The sequence below is a fragment of the Carassius auratus genome, chromosome 7 (assembly GCF_003368295.1).
Source record: "Carassius auratus strain Wakin chromosome 7, ASM336829v1, whole genome shotgun sequence".
Taxonomy (NCBI): Eukaryota; Metazoa; Chordata; class Actinopteri; order Cypriniformes; family Cyprinidae; genus Carassius; species Carassius auratus.
In genome coordinates this window covers 11746122-11758692 of record NC_039249.1, presented here as the reverse complement: position 1 = coordinate 11758692, position 12571 = coordinate 11746122, and the positions used below count along the sequence as shown (strand labels likewise).

At 35.6% G+C, this 12571-nt stretch overlaps 2 protein-coding genes across 2 annotated transcripts; one reads left to right on the top strand and one right to left on the bottom strand.

Annotated features, from left to right (window-relative positions):
* Window positions 1-304: 304 nt before the first annotated feature.
* On the bottom strand, window positions 305-6493 carry LOC113105921 (uncharacterized). Its single transcript, XM_026267304.1, has 8 exons — window positions 6445-6493; window positions 5905-5976; window positions 4800-4976; window positions 4403-4579; window positions 4130-4214; window positions 2817-2923; window positions 1375-1567; window positions 305-449 (listed from the first exon to the last, which is right to left on the bottom strand). The coding sequence occupies exons 1-8, from the start codon at window positions 6490-6492 to the stop codon at window positions 343-345; spliced, it is 966 nt and encodes a 321-aa protein (XP_026123089.1). The 5' UTR covers window position 6493; the 3' UTR covers window positions 305-342.
* A 2968-nt stretch (window positions 6494-9461) lies between these two features.
* Window positions 9462-11920, top strand: LOC113105295 (uncharacterized). Its single transcript, XM_026266347.1, has 2 exons — window positions 9462-9598; window positions 9695-11920. The coding sequence occupies exons 1-2, from the start codon at window positions 9557-9559 to the stop codon at window positions 11870-11872; spliced, it is 2220 nt and encodes a 739-aa protein (XP_026122132.1). The 5' UTR covers window positions 9462-9556; the 3' UTR covers window positions 11873-11920.
* Window positions 11921-12571: the final 651 nt, after the last annotated feature.

Genomic DNA, 12571 nt, shown 5'->3' with positions numbered 1-12571 from the left:
TGGATGGTTGAGCCACTGAAGTCACTTAGACAATTTCAAACAATGTCTTAATACGATTTCTGATCGAGCAAGTTTAAGCCCCTTGGAAGTCAATGGAAGACTTATCCAGCGCTCAGATTACATCATAAATATAATATTTTGTGATGCAATGGTTAATGGAAGTCTTAAGGGTTTAGAACAACACGCGGGTGACTAAATACAAAGAACTTTTCGATTTTTGAGTGAACTAACCCTTTAATAAAATGATTAAACTACAGATTACTGTACGTATCTTATATGAACAAAACACAAATTTCTTCTTTACTTTCACATTCCTTTCCCAACAACAACAAAAAATTACCTTTACAGTGTTTTTTTTTTTGAAACAAAACTTTCGTTATTGCACTTTCGCCGTATTACGGCTCTAACCTCGGACTGTGACGTGCCCGGAAACTCGGATATAACAGTGTCTGCCGAAAAAAAAAAAAAAAAAAAACATTAGTACATTAGTGCTTTATGAATAGCCACAAAATTATTCATAATATCCACCTTATGCTTATAGGATATAAAGCTTACTAGAATATAGACACACAATGATTTTCTAGGCAAAAAGAGACCTTTTTCACAGTCTGTGTGATCATATCTATTTTGTAGTTAAAGGATGGCTGCATTACTGTCGGCAGTTTTGTGAAGAAAGCTAAACTAGCTGAACTTAGCAATAAATATCAATATATGAAATAGTTTATTTATACTGATGCCCTACCATGCCATCCTCCATTTTAATGTTAAATATTAACTTATCGATGTGATTGTCAGCACTATTAATGAGTAGAAGCAATCTGCTCCAATACTCCCAGAGAAATAATCAAGATGATTTAGATTTATTTTAATTATTCTTTAAATAAGTTTTTTTGTGATTAACATATGCTTTTGTCTAGAGTATGCAGTTAAATTACTCAATCATGCTGGATACAACTCGTTCTTAAGATAATCAGTGATTATTTTTGAAGAATCCTCTATGGCCTATTATGTTATTTAAACTACTTTAATTTGATGTATAATTATTGAGGATTGAATCCTAATGTAAGTGCATGAAATAGAAGCAATTGTTTACTGTACCGTTTTGCCCAAACCTTTCATTAAATAATTTGAAATGTTACTTAACTTTAAGATTTGGTTAAATTAAATTATTTTTATTGTGATATGCTGTTTGTATTGTTTTCTTGCTGTGATAAAATAAGGTTCACAATCTCCGAAGTTTGCGCATGCACATATAGTATGATACATGCTACCCTTTAAGTCAATTATTTTTATAACATATTTTACACTAATATTTAAAATTTCAGCTGAGAAAGGGCTATAATGAAATATAAAAAATATAAATCTTATACAAACCAATAAGTGCATTCATTTTTTCTGGGTTCAGCCGTTCTTTTTGGGACCTATTCCCAGTGAGGCTAGATGAACCCAGAACCTCCCTCCCAAACAACAAAACAGCTAACTCTTGAGTGAACAGGGACATTCTGCTCCTATTCAATCTCCTAAAGCAGGTTTTGTTGACTTGGACAGCCATGTTGCCCAGAGAAATCTAGGTAAAGAAAAAAAAAATCACATTAACATACCAAAAACAAACAAACAAACAAAACATTCTAGTAGGGTCTGTAAAAAATGTAATCTCTAGACTGAACACTGGCTACAATACCTGTCAATCATTTTACAATTAAGCAGTGCCTATACACAACCATCATATATTGATAAAAATTCCATCCAGTGGTTTTGTTTCAATTTTTTCATTGTTCCCGTTCATTATATTGAGCAGTTGTGACTTCACTATATCAATCCCCCTCCCTCGATTGTTGATTGACAGCAGCGTTTCAACACAGACCCGCCCTGAACAAGCTTGAGCTGTCATCATAGTCCAACATGTTGATACGTTGGAGCAAAATGGTGTGTAGGCTAATTACCGGTAATAATGTATACTTCATGCATACTTCAGTCCATTTTGTTTTGCTCTCTCAGAGTTAGCCAAAAATCACTAATTATCTCCTTGAGAATGTATGAAACCACTGCATACACACTCTAATTCGGTTGTTAAGTCTGACGTCACGTGGCTTTCGTGGGTCCAAGCGCTTCTCCGACCACACCAAAACAATGGAGGAACTTGTACATTTATTTACGATCACGTCCTTCTTACGTTACCCTCGGCGGTCAAAAAGGATTTAAACTACTTTAAATCCAACAGAATGCAGGTGGCATAATTAAGGACAGATTCCAGGCATCAATGAAAAAAGAAGGTTTATGAGGTTGAGGTGAGTAAGCTAGCATCCATGTTCTTGATGAGGTATTTTAAAAACTGCTATAACTGTGGATGTAACTGAACAAAGATTAAAAATTAAATATGTGACAGCCAGGTTTTAGAGGGTTAGCAGCACCAACTGACGCCAAAGTTTCTTTATTTGTTTTATATTTGTAACTTATGTTATCAACTGCAGCCATTTCCTCTTGTCTTTCTCGTCACAGGGAAAAGTACAATGACTGTTGACAGTCACTTGTTCTTTTAAACTCTGATCTATTTAAACAACACGGGTCGCAGCACTACTGTATGGTAAAACCATAGTAAAACTCATGCAAAAGCAGTAGAAAGGCGACGGCCTTAGGACCCGGAAACAGTAGTGGTTACGTCACAACTTAACAACCGAATAGACGTGCCAGGCGTGAAAGTTTGCCAGGCGTAGCAACAGTATCTAAGGAGGGTGGAGCTTAGCTAAGAGTCAATTACTAGTTAAAATTTTTGTTTTGAATGATTAGTATTTCACAAAACACATACAATAACATACCATCTCTTGGGCTGAGCTGGAGGACCCTGAGCTTGTGCTTGCTGTATCGATCCCTCTGTTCATTGAGGATATTAGTTCCTTTACACACTGCACTAAGGTGGGAATTTCTGCAAAAAAAAAGAGGAAATGTATTTTATATAGTTTAAAGTTTAAAATGTACTATAACTAACAGATTTTGAGGACATACCAATTATGACAGTCAAGTTAAACTAAACTGCAGCTTGAGTATATGTTGTTTTCTCTAAAGCCCAATTTGCACGGGATTAGTATTATCTGGGGATGATGAGTGATTTTGAAACTGCCCCAACATTAATTTTGTCATGTGCATTCGCACGGGATATGCAAAGCCAGTGATTTTACTAAAATTTAATGACATAACTCCCGGATAATAAGAATGTCAAGGTTTTGACAGTCCCGTTTCTGCAAATTGTAGCGATATGACAGCACCCAAAATACTATCAAACACTCCAAAGCAGCTCCATTCTGAAAAGGAAAAAGGCAAAGAAAAGGCACACGGGAAACAAAAACCTTAAAAAATGATATATGACCCGCCAAATTACAGAAATGACTATTTGTAGTAAACTGACAATAGTTTTATATAATTTGTTTATTAATAAATTAATTAATTAAGACATTGTTGTTTGATAGTTTTACCTGAATGAATTTTTTAATAATTTACTATATTTCTGATCAATTTGTTTGTTTTCCTTAATTAACCACCGTGTTTTAACACACACACACACACCACTGTGAGTCACTGTGATGGACAGTAGGGAAACGCACTGAGTTCAGACACACACATACACATTCACCTGCTGTCTCTCAGGCTGTGGCATACAGTATAACGTTGGTGATTTAGTTGAAGTAAAGGTCTCTTACTGAACTGTATTTGTGACACTCGAGGACAAATTGCTTCTCTGTCTCGATCTCTCTTGTGCTACAGTGAACACACTATATCTTTCTCTCTCTACCGCGCGTGCGAGCACACACACACACTCCAGCATTGTAATCAACGCAAACAAAGAAATGCTTAAAATTTGCGTCTAGTTTGCATTAGTCCAAAGCGAATAGGACGCGCGTCACATATTGTGTCCCCAAAGAACATGCGTATCTAACAATAGTTCCGCTTCGCAGTGTATTTTCTGTGTAAATGCGTGCACCAAAACCGTGACCCTTGTACCAAATTGGTTCAGTACGAATACATGTACCGCTCCACTCCTGATGCACACCACAGGTAATACGTGTAAAAAAACATCGTAATTATCCACATAGCATCCCTTAGCACAACTCATTTCAGGTATTTTATACTGTACCTTTCAAAGCTTTCAACACTTCACCACTGACAAATAATGGCTGTTCCACGCTCTCTCCACTTGCCTCAGCAGCATCTAAGGTATCCTATATTTAAAACAATAAATACAATTTCAAATAAAAATGATTTGCATGGTAATGTTCTACTTGCAAAAAAAAAAAAAAAAACGCTTTGGAGAACCTGAAAGAATATGATTAAAAATACATTAGAATAACTATAACACAGTCCAAATGTTTTTTTGTTTTTTTTTGGTGTATGGTCTGAAACGACATACGGTTGGTTGAAAATTCTCTGGGTAATCGAACAAATCCACATTTGTGTCCACGGTTTCGGCTTGAACTTCCTCCTCACTATGTAACGGATTGGTTCTGCGTGGATCAGAGTGGAGTGGTTTCCTCAGTGTATGCTTCAGCTGAGTGAGGACCCTCTCATTTGCAACCTTTTTTTGTTTCTGAACCAAAGTCAACAAGAAATAAAAACTCAGTTATATACAACATAAAAAACAGCGACAACTGAACATCTGTATATAGTCTATAAACAAATAACATTTAAACAATACCATAGATCTTATAATTTGTATTATCTGCCTAAACATTACTTTTAAAAATACATTAGGTTGACTACGCAGTCCAAAAGTTTGTGTTCATTGCTTAGGGTTTGAAACGACATACGGTTGGTTGAGAATTCCCTGGGTAATTGAACAGATCCACGTTTGTGTCCACCGTTTCGGATTCAACTTCCTCCTCACTATGTAATGGATTGGTTCTGCATGGAGTGGAGTGGAGTGGTTTCCTCAGTGTATCCTTCAACTGAGTGAGGATCCTCTCTTTTGCAACTTTTTTTTGTCTCTGGACCAAATAAAAACTCAGTTATATACAACATGCAAAACAACTATCATCAGTACAAAACAACTAACATAAATCATTATGGTGATTTAATTTATATGCATTCTACATCATTTTTATTAAAAAAATCAGATGTACTATATCACTCTGCCTTTTGTTTCATTACAGATGTAGGCAGCTAGGACTCACCACTGCACTCTGTATGTAACTGTACAATGGCCTTCCCTCTTTCTCTTAGAAGAAATTCCATCTGTTAATTTTTACTTTTAAAGCACTAATGGGTAAATTACCCCTTTACATTTCAAATTTACTTATTTAACAAAATAGTGTTTATAGGACAAGGTCGTCAAAAAAACTGTTATTAGTTATTCCATTAACAAAAAAAGAACCTGGAAAAAAAGCTTTTTCATTATATGCACCAAGTGTCTGGAATGAACTTCAAAACACCTTAAATTTAGAATCACTTCAATCTATTAGTACTTTTAAAACCTCTTAAAGACATCTCTGAATGAACGGTTTACTTGTTTCAACTAGGTACTATTTAAATTATGTTTGTTTTTACTTAAGGTAAATGTGTATTGTATACATAGAGCTTTGCTGTGTATTGTAATTTTTGTCCCGTTTTTTTTTATGTTTTTAATTTGCAACTTTTTTGGCCTCCTGTCTTGGCCAGGACTCCCTGTGAGAAGTTATTTTAACTCGATTGGACTTTTCTTGTTAAATAAAGGTTAAAAAAACGAAGGGCCAACAGGACATCTGTATACAAACCACTGATATTTAAACAATACCATACATTTTTCATTTTTTAATATCTCTTTAATAATCATTAAGAGGACATTTTATCCTAGGACTGCAAAATCATAAACATTAGGGCAATTATATATTAGTTAAAAAATATATATATTTGAGCAATATTACAGTAAATACTTACTTTTGCTTTTTCATATTGTCGCTTCATCTCAATGTCTGTTTCGTCATCAGAACTTTCTAAAGTGTTTTTTTTCTAGAACAAAGACAAAAACACATTGCACAGCATCCTTAATACATTTTCACTTGCAAACAAAAAACTTGAGTTTGCATTTTAGAAACAAAACCGTGATTGTATTTTAAAAAATCAAATGTAAAAAGCATTCCTTGTCGATTAGCCTACGTTACGACCCCTCCCTTATGGCAAAGAGGAGCAAGCGTTCTGAAACGTTTCTGTGTCATAGCAAGACAGACAAGGGGATATTAACGTTATATATATTAAAAAATAATAATAATAATAATGTCATGTTGTAATAAAGTTATCTGGCTGCAGCATCTTTAAGTCAGGCAGCACATTAATTTTGACTGTCATTTTAACATGTGAACCAAAATTACTGAAGATGAATTAAGTATTTATCCAACTTACTGAACAAACGTCAGTACTAAACTGCATTTAATCATTAATAGTTCGTGCATGTTATCAAATTCAACAACTTATACTTACTCTTGGTGGAGCGCTAACGTTAGCTCCTGCTGCCTTGACGTTCGCCATCTTCTCATACATTTCGCGCCAGTGTAACGGGCTGTGGCCCAATTGTGATTGGCCGAAATTGTTATTGACGTCTGATTGGCTACGACTTATTTAAAAAATAAAATAAAAACTTTTGATTTGAGGATAAAGCCCGCTCAGAGTGTCACAAACTATTCAATGGTGATGTGTGTCAGTTTTTTTTAAAAGCATAAAATATATTTGAGAATCGTAATCAACCAGATATGCAATGATGGCGCACAAAAGAAGATATAAAGAACATGTACTTGATGATTTGAGACAACCATCAAAGGCCACGAAATATCGACGGATAACAGAATCTGAGGTAAAAAAAAAAAAAAAAATCCTGCTAGGTTTAACTACAACGTATTTTTTTTTTTTTTTTAAGGCTAACAGTGCATTGTTTATTACAGAATTATTTTAAGTGCCGAGACCGAGGGAGTTACAAGAAGTATCTCAATTGCCCATCCTCCCACAAAGAAAAGAGACGAGTCTCAACCGAGGTATGCAACATTATGTCATTTGACAAAAACAGTTATGGATACGTTTATCAGTGATTCATATTAGAATAACTTATAGGGAGCGTGGTAATGTGTGTGCTAAACTGTGACGTTAGCCTAGACCGCACCAGTTTTGTGATTATGTTCGTTCTGATGACAAATCATCCCTTGAGGTTTTACCATATTTGTCTTGGTGACTGTATATTCATCTATAATCCAGCCAGAATTACTAAATCATAATTTAAATCTTTGTTTGTTCTTCAGATATTTTCATAGTGTAGCCTAAGCCAAATAAAATTTCATTCTAGAAGTGAGAGCTGTCATGAGGCTCAAACTCTGAGCTCCTTGCAGTTTCCTTACAACTGGCTTGCTAAAGGTGCAATTTAAGGTGATAAAATAGCTTTTAACAGCAGCCGGAGTTTTAGTTCTTTCTTACATATTCAAATAGTTATTCATACAGAATTGTGTTTGCCATCATTACACTAACTATAGTGGCATACTTTAGTTGTCCCAGAATGCTCCTCATGAAGGACCTCTGACAGAAAGTGCAAGCAGTCAGACAGCAGGACTACAGCATGAGCAGGACACACAAAACAACAAATCCTCAGAGGTAAAATGTCTACAGATTGAATTTTTTAAATTTTAACATTTTTAAACTTAATGCTTATTTGTTGCATTGTTATCATTGTTCTACAATGTAAGTAAATCAGGGATAAGCTTATATTTCCCCTGTTGTCCTGTATGTGTATGTGATAAAGATACATGAAAAATTGCTTGTAATAAACACACCCATGTCCCCTAATGCTGTTGTATGACTCATTACAGCCTGACAGTGAGGCAGCCTGGAGACAGTCCCACTTAGTCCAAGTGATGGAATTACCCTCCACGTCAGACCAAGACAGACCTTGGACTCACATAAGTGGGGACCAACCTGATATAAAAATGCTAACAGAATTACAGGTAATAATTAATGTGAACATTGACCAATTTGTATTAATAAAACTTCTAATAAAGAAGTTACTGTGTCAACACCAGCTTATACATAGGTCAATTAATTTAATACTTTGAAGTAAACACTCGTTGCATTATCCATTCATGATAGGTTTATGCAAATTTAAATTAATTACTAATTTATAAGTTTACAAGTTGAATAACTTCCAGTTGTTCAGCAATTAATGGCTATAACACATTATTTGATATTTTTTATGCAAAAATTTGATGGATCTTCAATGCAATGCAGATACAGTTTAACAAACACTTTATATTTAATTGGCATATATTTCTGACCTCATCTAAATTAATACGCCAGCACGGACACTGGGGTCAGAGGGCCAGCTCCAGCTTGTGGTCCCCAAGTCGAGCCTTAAGACTCGGGGGGACAGGGCCTTTTCTGTGGTTGGATCTAAACTCTGGAACGGCCTGCCCCTCCATGTCCGAACTGCCCCTACAGTTATGTGTTTTAAGGCTCGTCTAAATTTCATTATTTTGCTTTTAATTCTGCCTAAGTTATGTCGTCCACTGTGGTTTTTATCCTTTTTTTTTATATTTTATATATTTTTAAACTTGATGTTCTTATTTTGTTGAATTAATTTTATATTAATTGTTTTCTTTTATGAGTCTTTGCAGCACTTTGGAAACTTTGTGTTTGTAATATGTGATATAGAAATAAAAGTGGATTGGATTGGATTTGTGTATGTTTCATCAGTGGACAAAGACATCTATCCCATTATTCATTGCAAAACTACTCTAATTCTGTCTGGTTGCATATTGCAAGTTAACTATCTTAAACTATTTTAAAAAACACATGTTTATAACTAATGTTTTTTTATGTATGGCAGGACATATCCTGGACACAGCCAGAAGAGAACAAGTCTGTTCCAACTGCTGATCAGCATGAGCCAAACAAAAAGGTTTGTAGCTTTTATTATTGTATTTTTTTTTCTTTACACTATTTGTCTTTTACTACAAGTTCTCTTTTTAAAATAATAATTATTATTAAGATTATGTATTGTATCAATCGTAAACCATTGTCACAGGCCGGCTTAAATGATGGGACACAAACAACTAGTATAGGCCAAAAAGATTATATTTATTGTAAACCAAAACTATTTACTTTAAACATATAAAGGAATGAGGTGGGAGAATGTCATAATGTAATGTGTAAAGTGTATAGATGAGTGAATCTGTCTGTCTGTGTGTGTCTCTATGTGTCTGTGTGTGTCTCTGTGTGTGTGTGTGTGTCTGTGTCTGTGTCTGTGTGTGTATGTTTCTGTGAGCATAACTGAATTTAAAAAATAAGTAAAACTATAAAGGAACAATTGAAATAGGATGGAAGAGCAGAGAGAGAGAGAGAGAGAGAGAGAGAGAGAACGTGGTTAGTAGCAGCTTCAATACCCTGAACCCAGGTGGCTCCAATCACTATCGACCCTCCTCTGCCTGCAAGAGGAACCGCACCTGCAATGCAGAGGAGGGCCGTGACACCAAAAAAACCCCACCAAAGAAAAATCAGTTATCTATGTTATTTTTAGGTATGGAAGGACATATCCTGGACACAACCAGAAGAGAACATGTCTTTTCCAACTCCTGACCAGCAAGAGCCAAACGAAAAGGTTAGTAGCTTCTATTTTTGTATGTTTTCTATACAGCATGTTTCTTTTGCTATAGGTTACTTTTTACAATAATTACTATTATGATTATGTCCTCAGGCAGGCCCATTAACAGATGGCGATGATCCTGTGTATCCCGGCGCACCTCTGACAAAAGGACAAAGTTTACTGTTGCTTATGTCCTTTATACTAAGGCACAATCTTACAGCTGTTTCACTGGACCATCTACTGAAAATTTTCAATGAGCATTTTCCAGGCATGGTACCAGTGACCACATATCTTTTCCGAAAAGCTTATGGTCAGTATGGAAATTATGAACCCCATTTCTACTGTCCAACATGTGAAAACTACTTAGGGAAAAATACTGGTGAGCTACAGTGTGACATTTGTCACACAGTAACTGATTCAGACAGCTCTCTTAAAAGTGGATGCTTTTTCCTGGTTCTTAGTTTGGCCTCACAGATCAAAACATTGCTTGAGGAAAAACAAACAAAAATTCAAAACGATTGGTTGAATTCAGATACAATTTCAGACATCCAATGTGGAGATGAGTATCAAAAACTTAAGGAATCTGGTGCAATGGGTGAAGATGACATATCTTTAATTTGGAACTGTGATGGAATCCCACTGTTCAGGAGCTCCAAGTACCAGATCTGGCCCATACAGTGCCAAGTAATAGAGCTTGAGCCTAGAGAACGAAAGGCAAATATCTGCATTCCATGTCTTTGGTTTGGGGAAAAAAAGCCCTATATGCTCACATTTTTGAAGCCATTCGTAGATGAACTGTCAATTCTACAGAAAGATGGAATTAAATGGAAAGATTCCGCGAACATAGAGCACACTTCCAAGGTTTTTGCTCTCATATGTAGTTCTGATTCAGTCGCCCGCCCACTTCTAAGGAACACTAAACAGTTCAATGGTTTTTATGGGTGTGACTTTTGCTACCATGTTGGGGGAGGTCCCTACACAAATAAAGACCCTGTGCCAAAACTTAGAACTGAAGTAGAGCACTTTGATCACGCATTGGCCGCAACACTTGAGAAAACTGTAATGGGAGTAAAAGGACCTTCACCTTTAATGAGACTTGAAAACTTTCAAATGATAAATGGATTTGTTCCAGAGTATCAACACTCTGTCTGCCTTGGGGTTACAAGGCAACTAGCTAATCTGTGGTTTGACTCCAGAAATCATGAACAAGAGTGGTACATAGGAACAAAATCAGACCTTCTAGACAAAGAGCTAGTTACAATCAAACCACCTGTTGAGATAATCAGAGTACCACGGTCTGTGGCAGACAGAAAGTACTGGAAGGCATCAGAGTGGAGGTCATTCCTCTTATTCTATGCTCTGCCTCTTCTGAATGGGGTTTTACTGAGGAAATTCTGGAACCACCTTTTTCTGTTTGTGTTTGCTATGCACATTCTGTTGGGAGAAAAAGTGAAACGCTGTGATATTGATGTAGCAGAAAGAGCTCTCAGAAAGTTCACTTTGCAGTTTGAGAAGTTATATGGAGCAGCAAATATGACTTTCAATGTTCATCTACTGACACACATTACAACAAGTGTAAGGAACTGGGGGCCTCTGTGGGCCACATCAACCTTTTCCTTTGAATCATTTAATGGCACTCTGTTAAAGTACTTCCATGGAACCACCCATGTTCCTGAACAAATTGTTAGAAGGTTTCTTAGCTGGAGGAGTCTAACGCAGAAAGCTGAAAAGGTGATGGCAGATGCAAATGATGGTGTTAAAAAGATTTTTGCTGGTTTACAAAGCAGCCATTTACATTCTTGTAATTCAGCCAGCCTCAATGAAAATGTCAGGGTTTTTGGCAAACCCTGTCATGGTACACTATCACCATCCCAATCATCTGCTGTCAAAAATTTGCTGGGTGTTACAGTCAGTCAATGTGTATTTTATCATCGTTTCATCGTAAAAGGAATACTGTACCATTCAAGCAGTTACACAAACCTTAAAAAAAGGATAAACTCCACAGTAGAATTAATGGATGGACGACTGTGCAGAATTCTTAGCATGTTAGTATTCAGATTACACCATGTATCAATGCACTGTGTATTGGTTAGGGAGCTCAAGAATACCGGTAAACTGCTCTGCAGGGACAGTGAGCTAAACATTACTTCATATTTTGTTTCTGAGGTGTTGCAGTCCAACAATGTATGTGCGGTTCCCACTGATCTGTTTTACAGAAAATGTGTTTTGATAGAAGCAAAAGCCAAAAACTATGTTATTCCACTCCCAAATAATATAGAGAGAGATTAATTATGAACTGACACATGAATGAGAGATATGCATATTGCTCACTGAGCCTGTTCGTGCCCTTATCTGGATGTTGTTCCTTGTTTTTCTTTTATTTTGTATGGTGCAATGGTATGGCTCTGTGGAAGCACCCTAAATGTTGTTGTACCAAAGACAATAACGTCTATTTTATTCGCTTATCCTCCAAGCTTGCAAGTAGTTTTTTTTTTTTTTCATAAAATGTTATGCAATACAAAGCAAACAGTCAGAAAAATACAGTTGTCATGTCTGTTCTAAATATTAACTCACAGACAGTGTTAAGTGAATTATTTTTGGTTACTGTGAAATTATGAAACTATTTAAATATCTTGTTTTATTTTTATTGACAATAAATGTGGAAAACAATCATATTGCAATTGTGTATAGCAAAAGTACACTTTTAAGTAACATACTTAATGTGATAGTAGTGCATTTATAGTATAGCATAAGCACCTACAAGTTATACTGTATTTATGAAAATCCATCTGTTAATCGGTGTGATCGCTGCATGCTTTTTCAATGCAAAACACTTCTGAATATGTGTACTATATCAATTTAATATTTAGTGTATTTAAGTATACTTAAGTAGCACAACTACTTTAACCTATTGCTAATATATTGTAAACTAAATTAATTTAGGTTAACTATCTAATTACACTTAAAATAAATGTCAGTGTTAGTGCT

What these genes read in the sequence shown, in the direction of transcription:
- LOC113105921 (XM_026267304.1), bottom strand. Translation starts at nt 6,492, where the DNA reads ATGGCGAACGTCAAGGCAGCAGGAGCTAACGTTAGCGCTCCACCAAGA. An exon ending in ACGTTAGCGCTCCACCAAGA is followed by an intron (nt 5,977 to 6,444) that starts GTAAGTATAAGT and finishes TCTTTGTTCTAG; the next exon opens with AAAAAAAACACTTTAGAAAG. An exon ending in CAGAGAATTTTCAACCAACC is followed by an intron (nt 4,215 to 4,402) that starts GTATGTCGTTTC and finishes TTTTAAATATAG; the next exon opens with GATACCTTAGATGCTGCTGA.
- LOC113105295 (XM_026266347.1), top strand. Translation starts at nt 9,557, where the DNA reads ATGTCTTTTCCAACTCCTGACCAGCAAGAGCCAAACGAAAAG. An exon ending in AGCAAGAGCCAAACGAAAAG is followed by an intron (nt 9,599 to 9,694) that starts GTTAGTAGCTTC and finishes TTATGTCCTCAG; the next exon opens with GCAGGCCCATTAACAGATGG.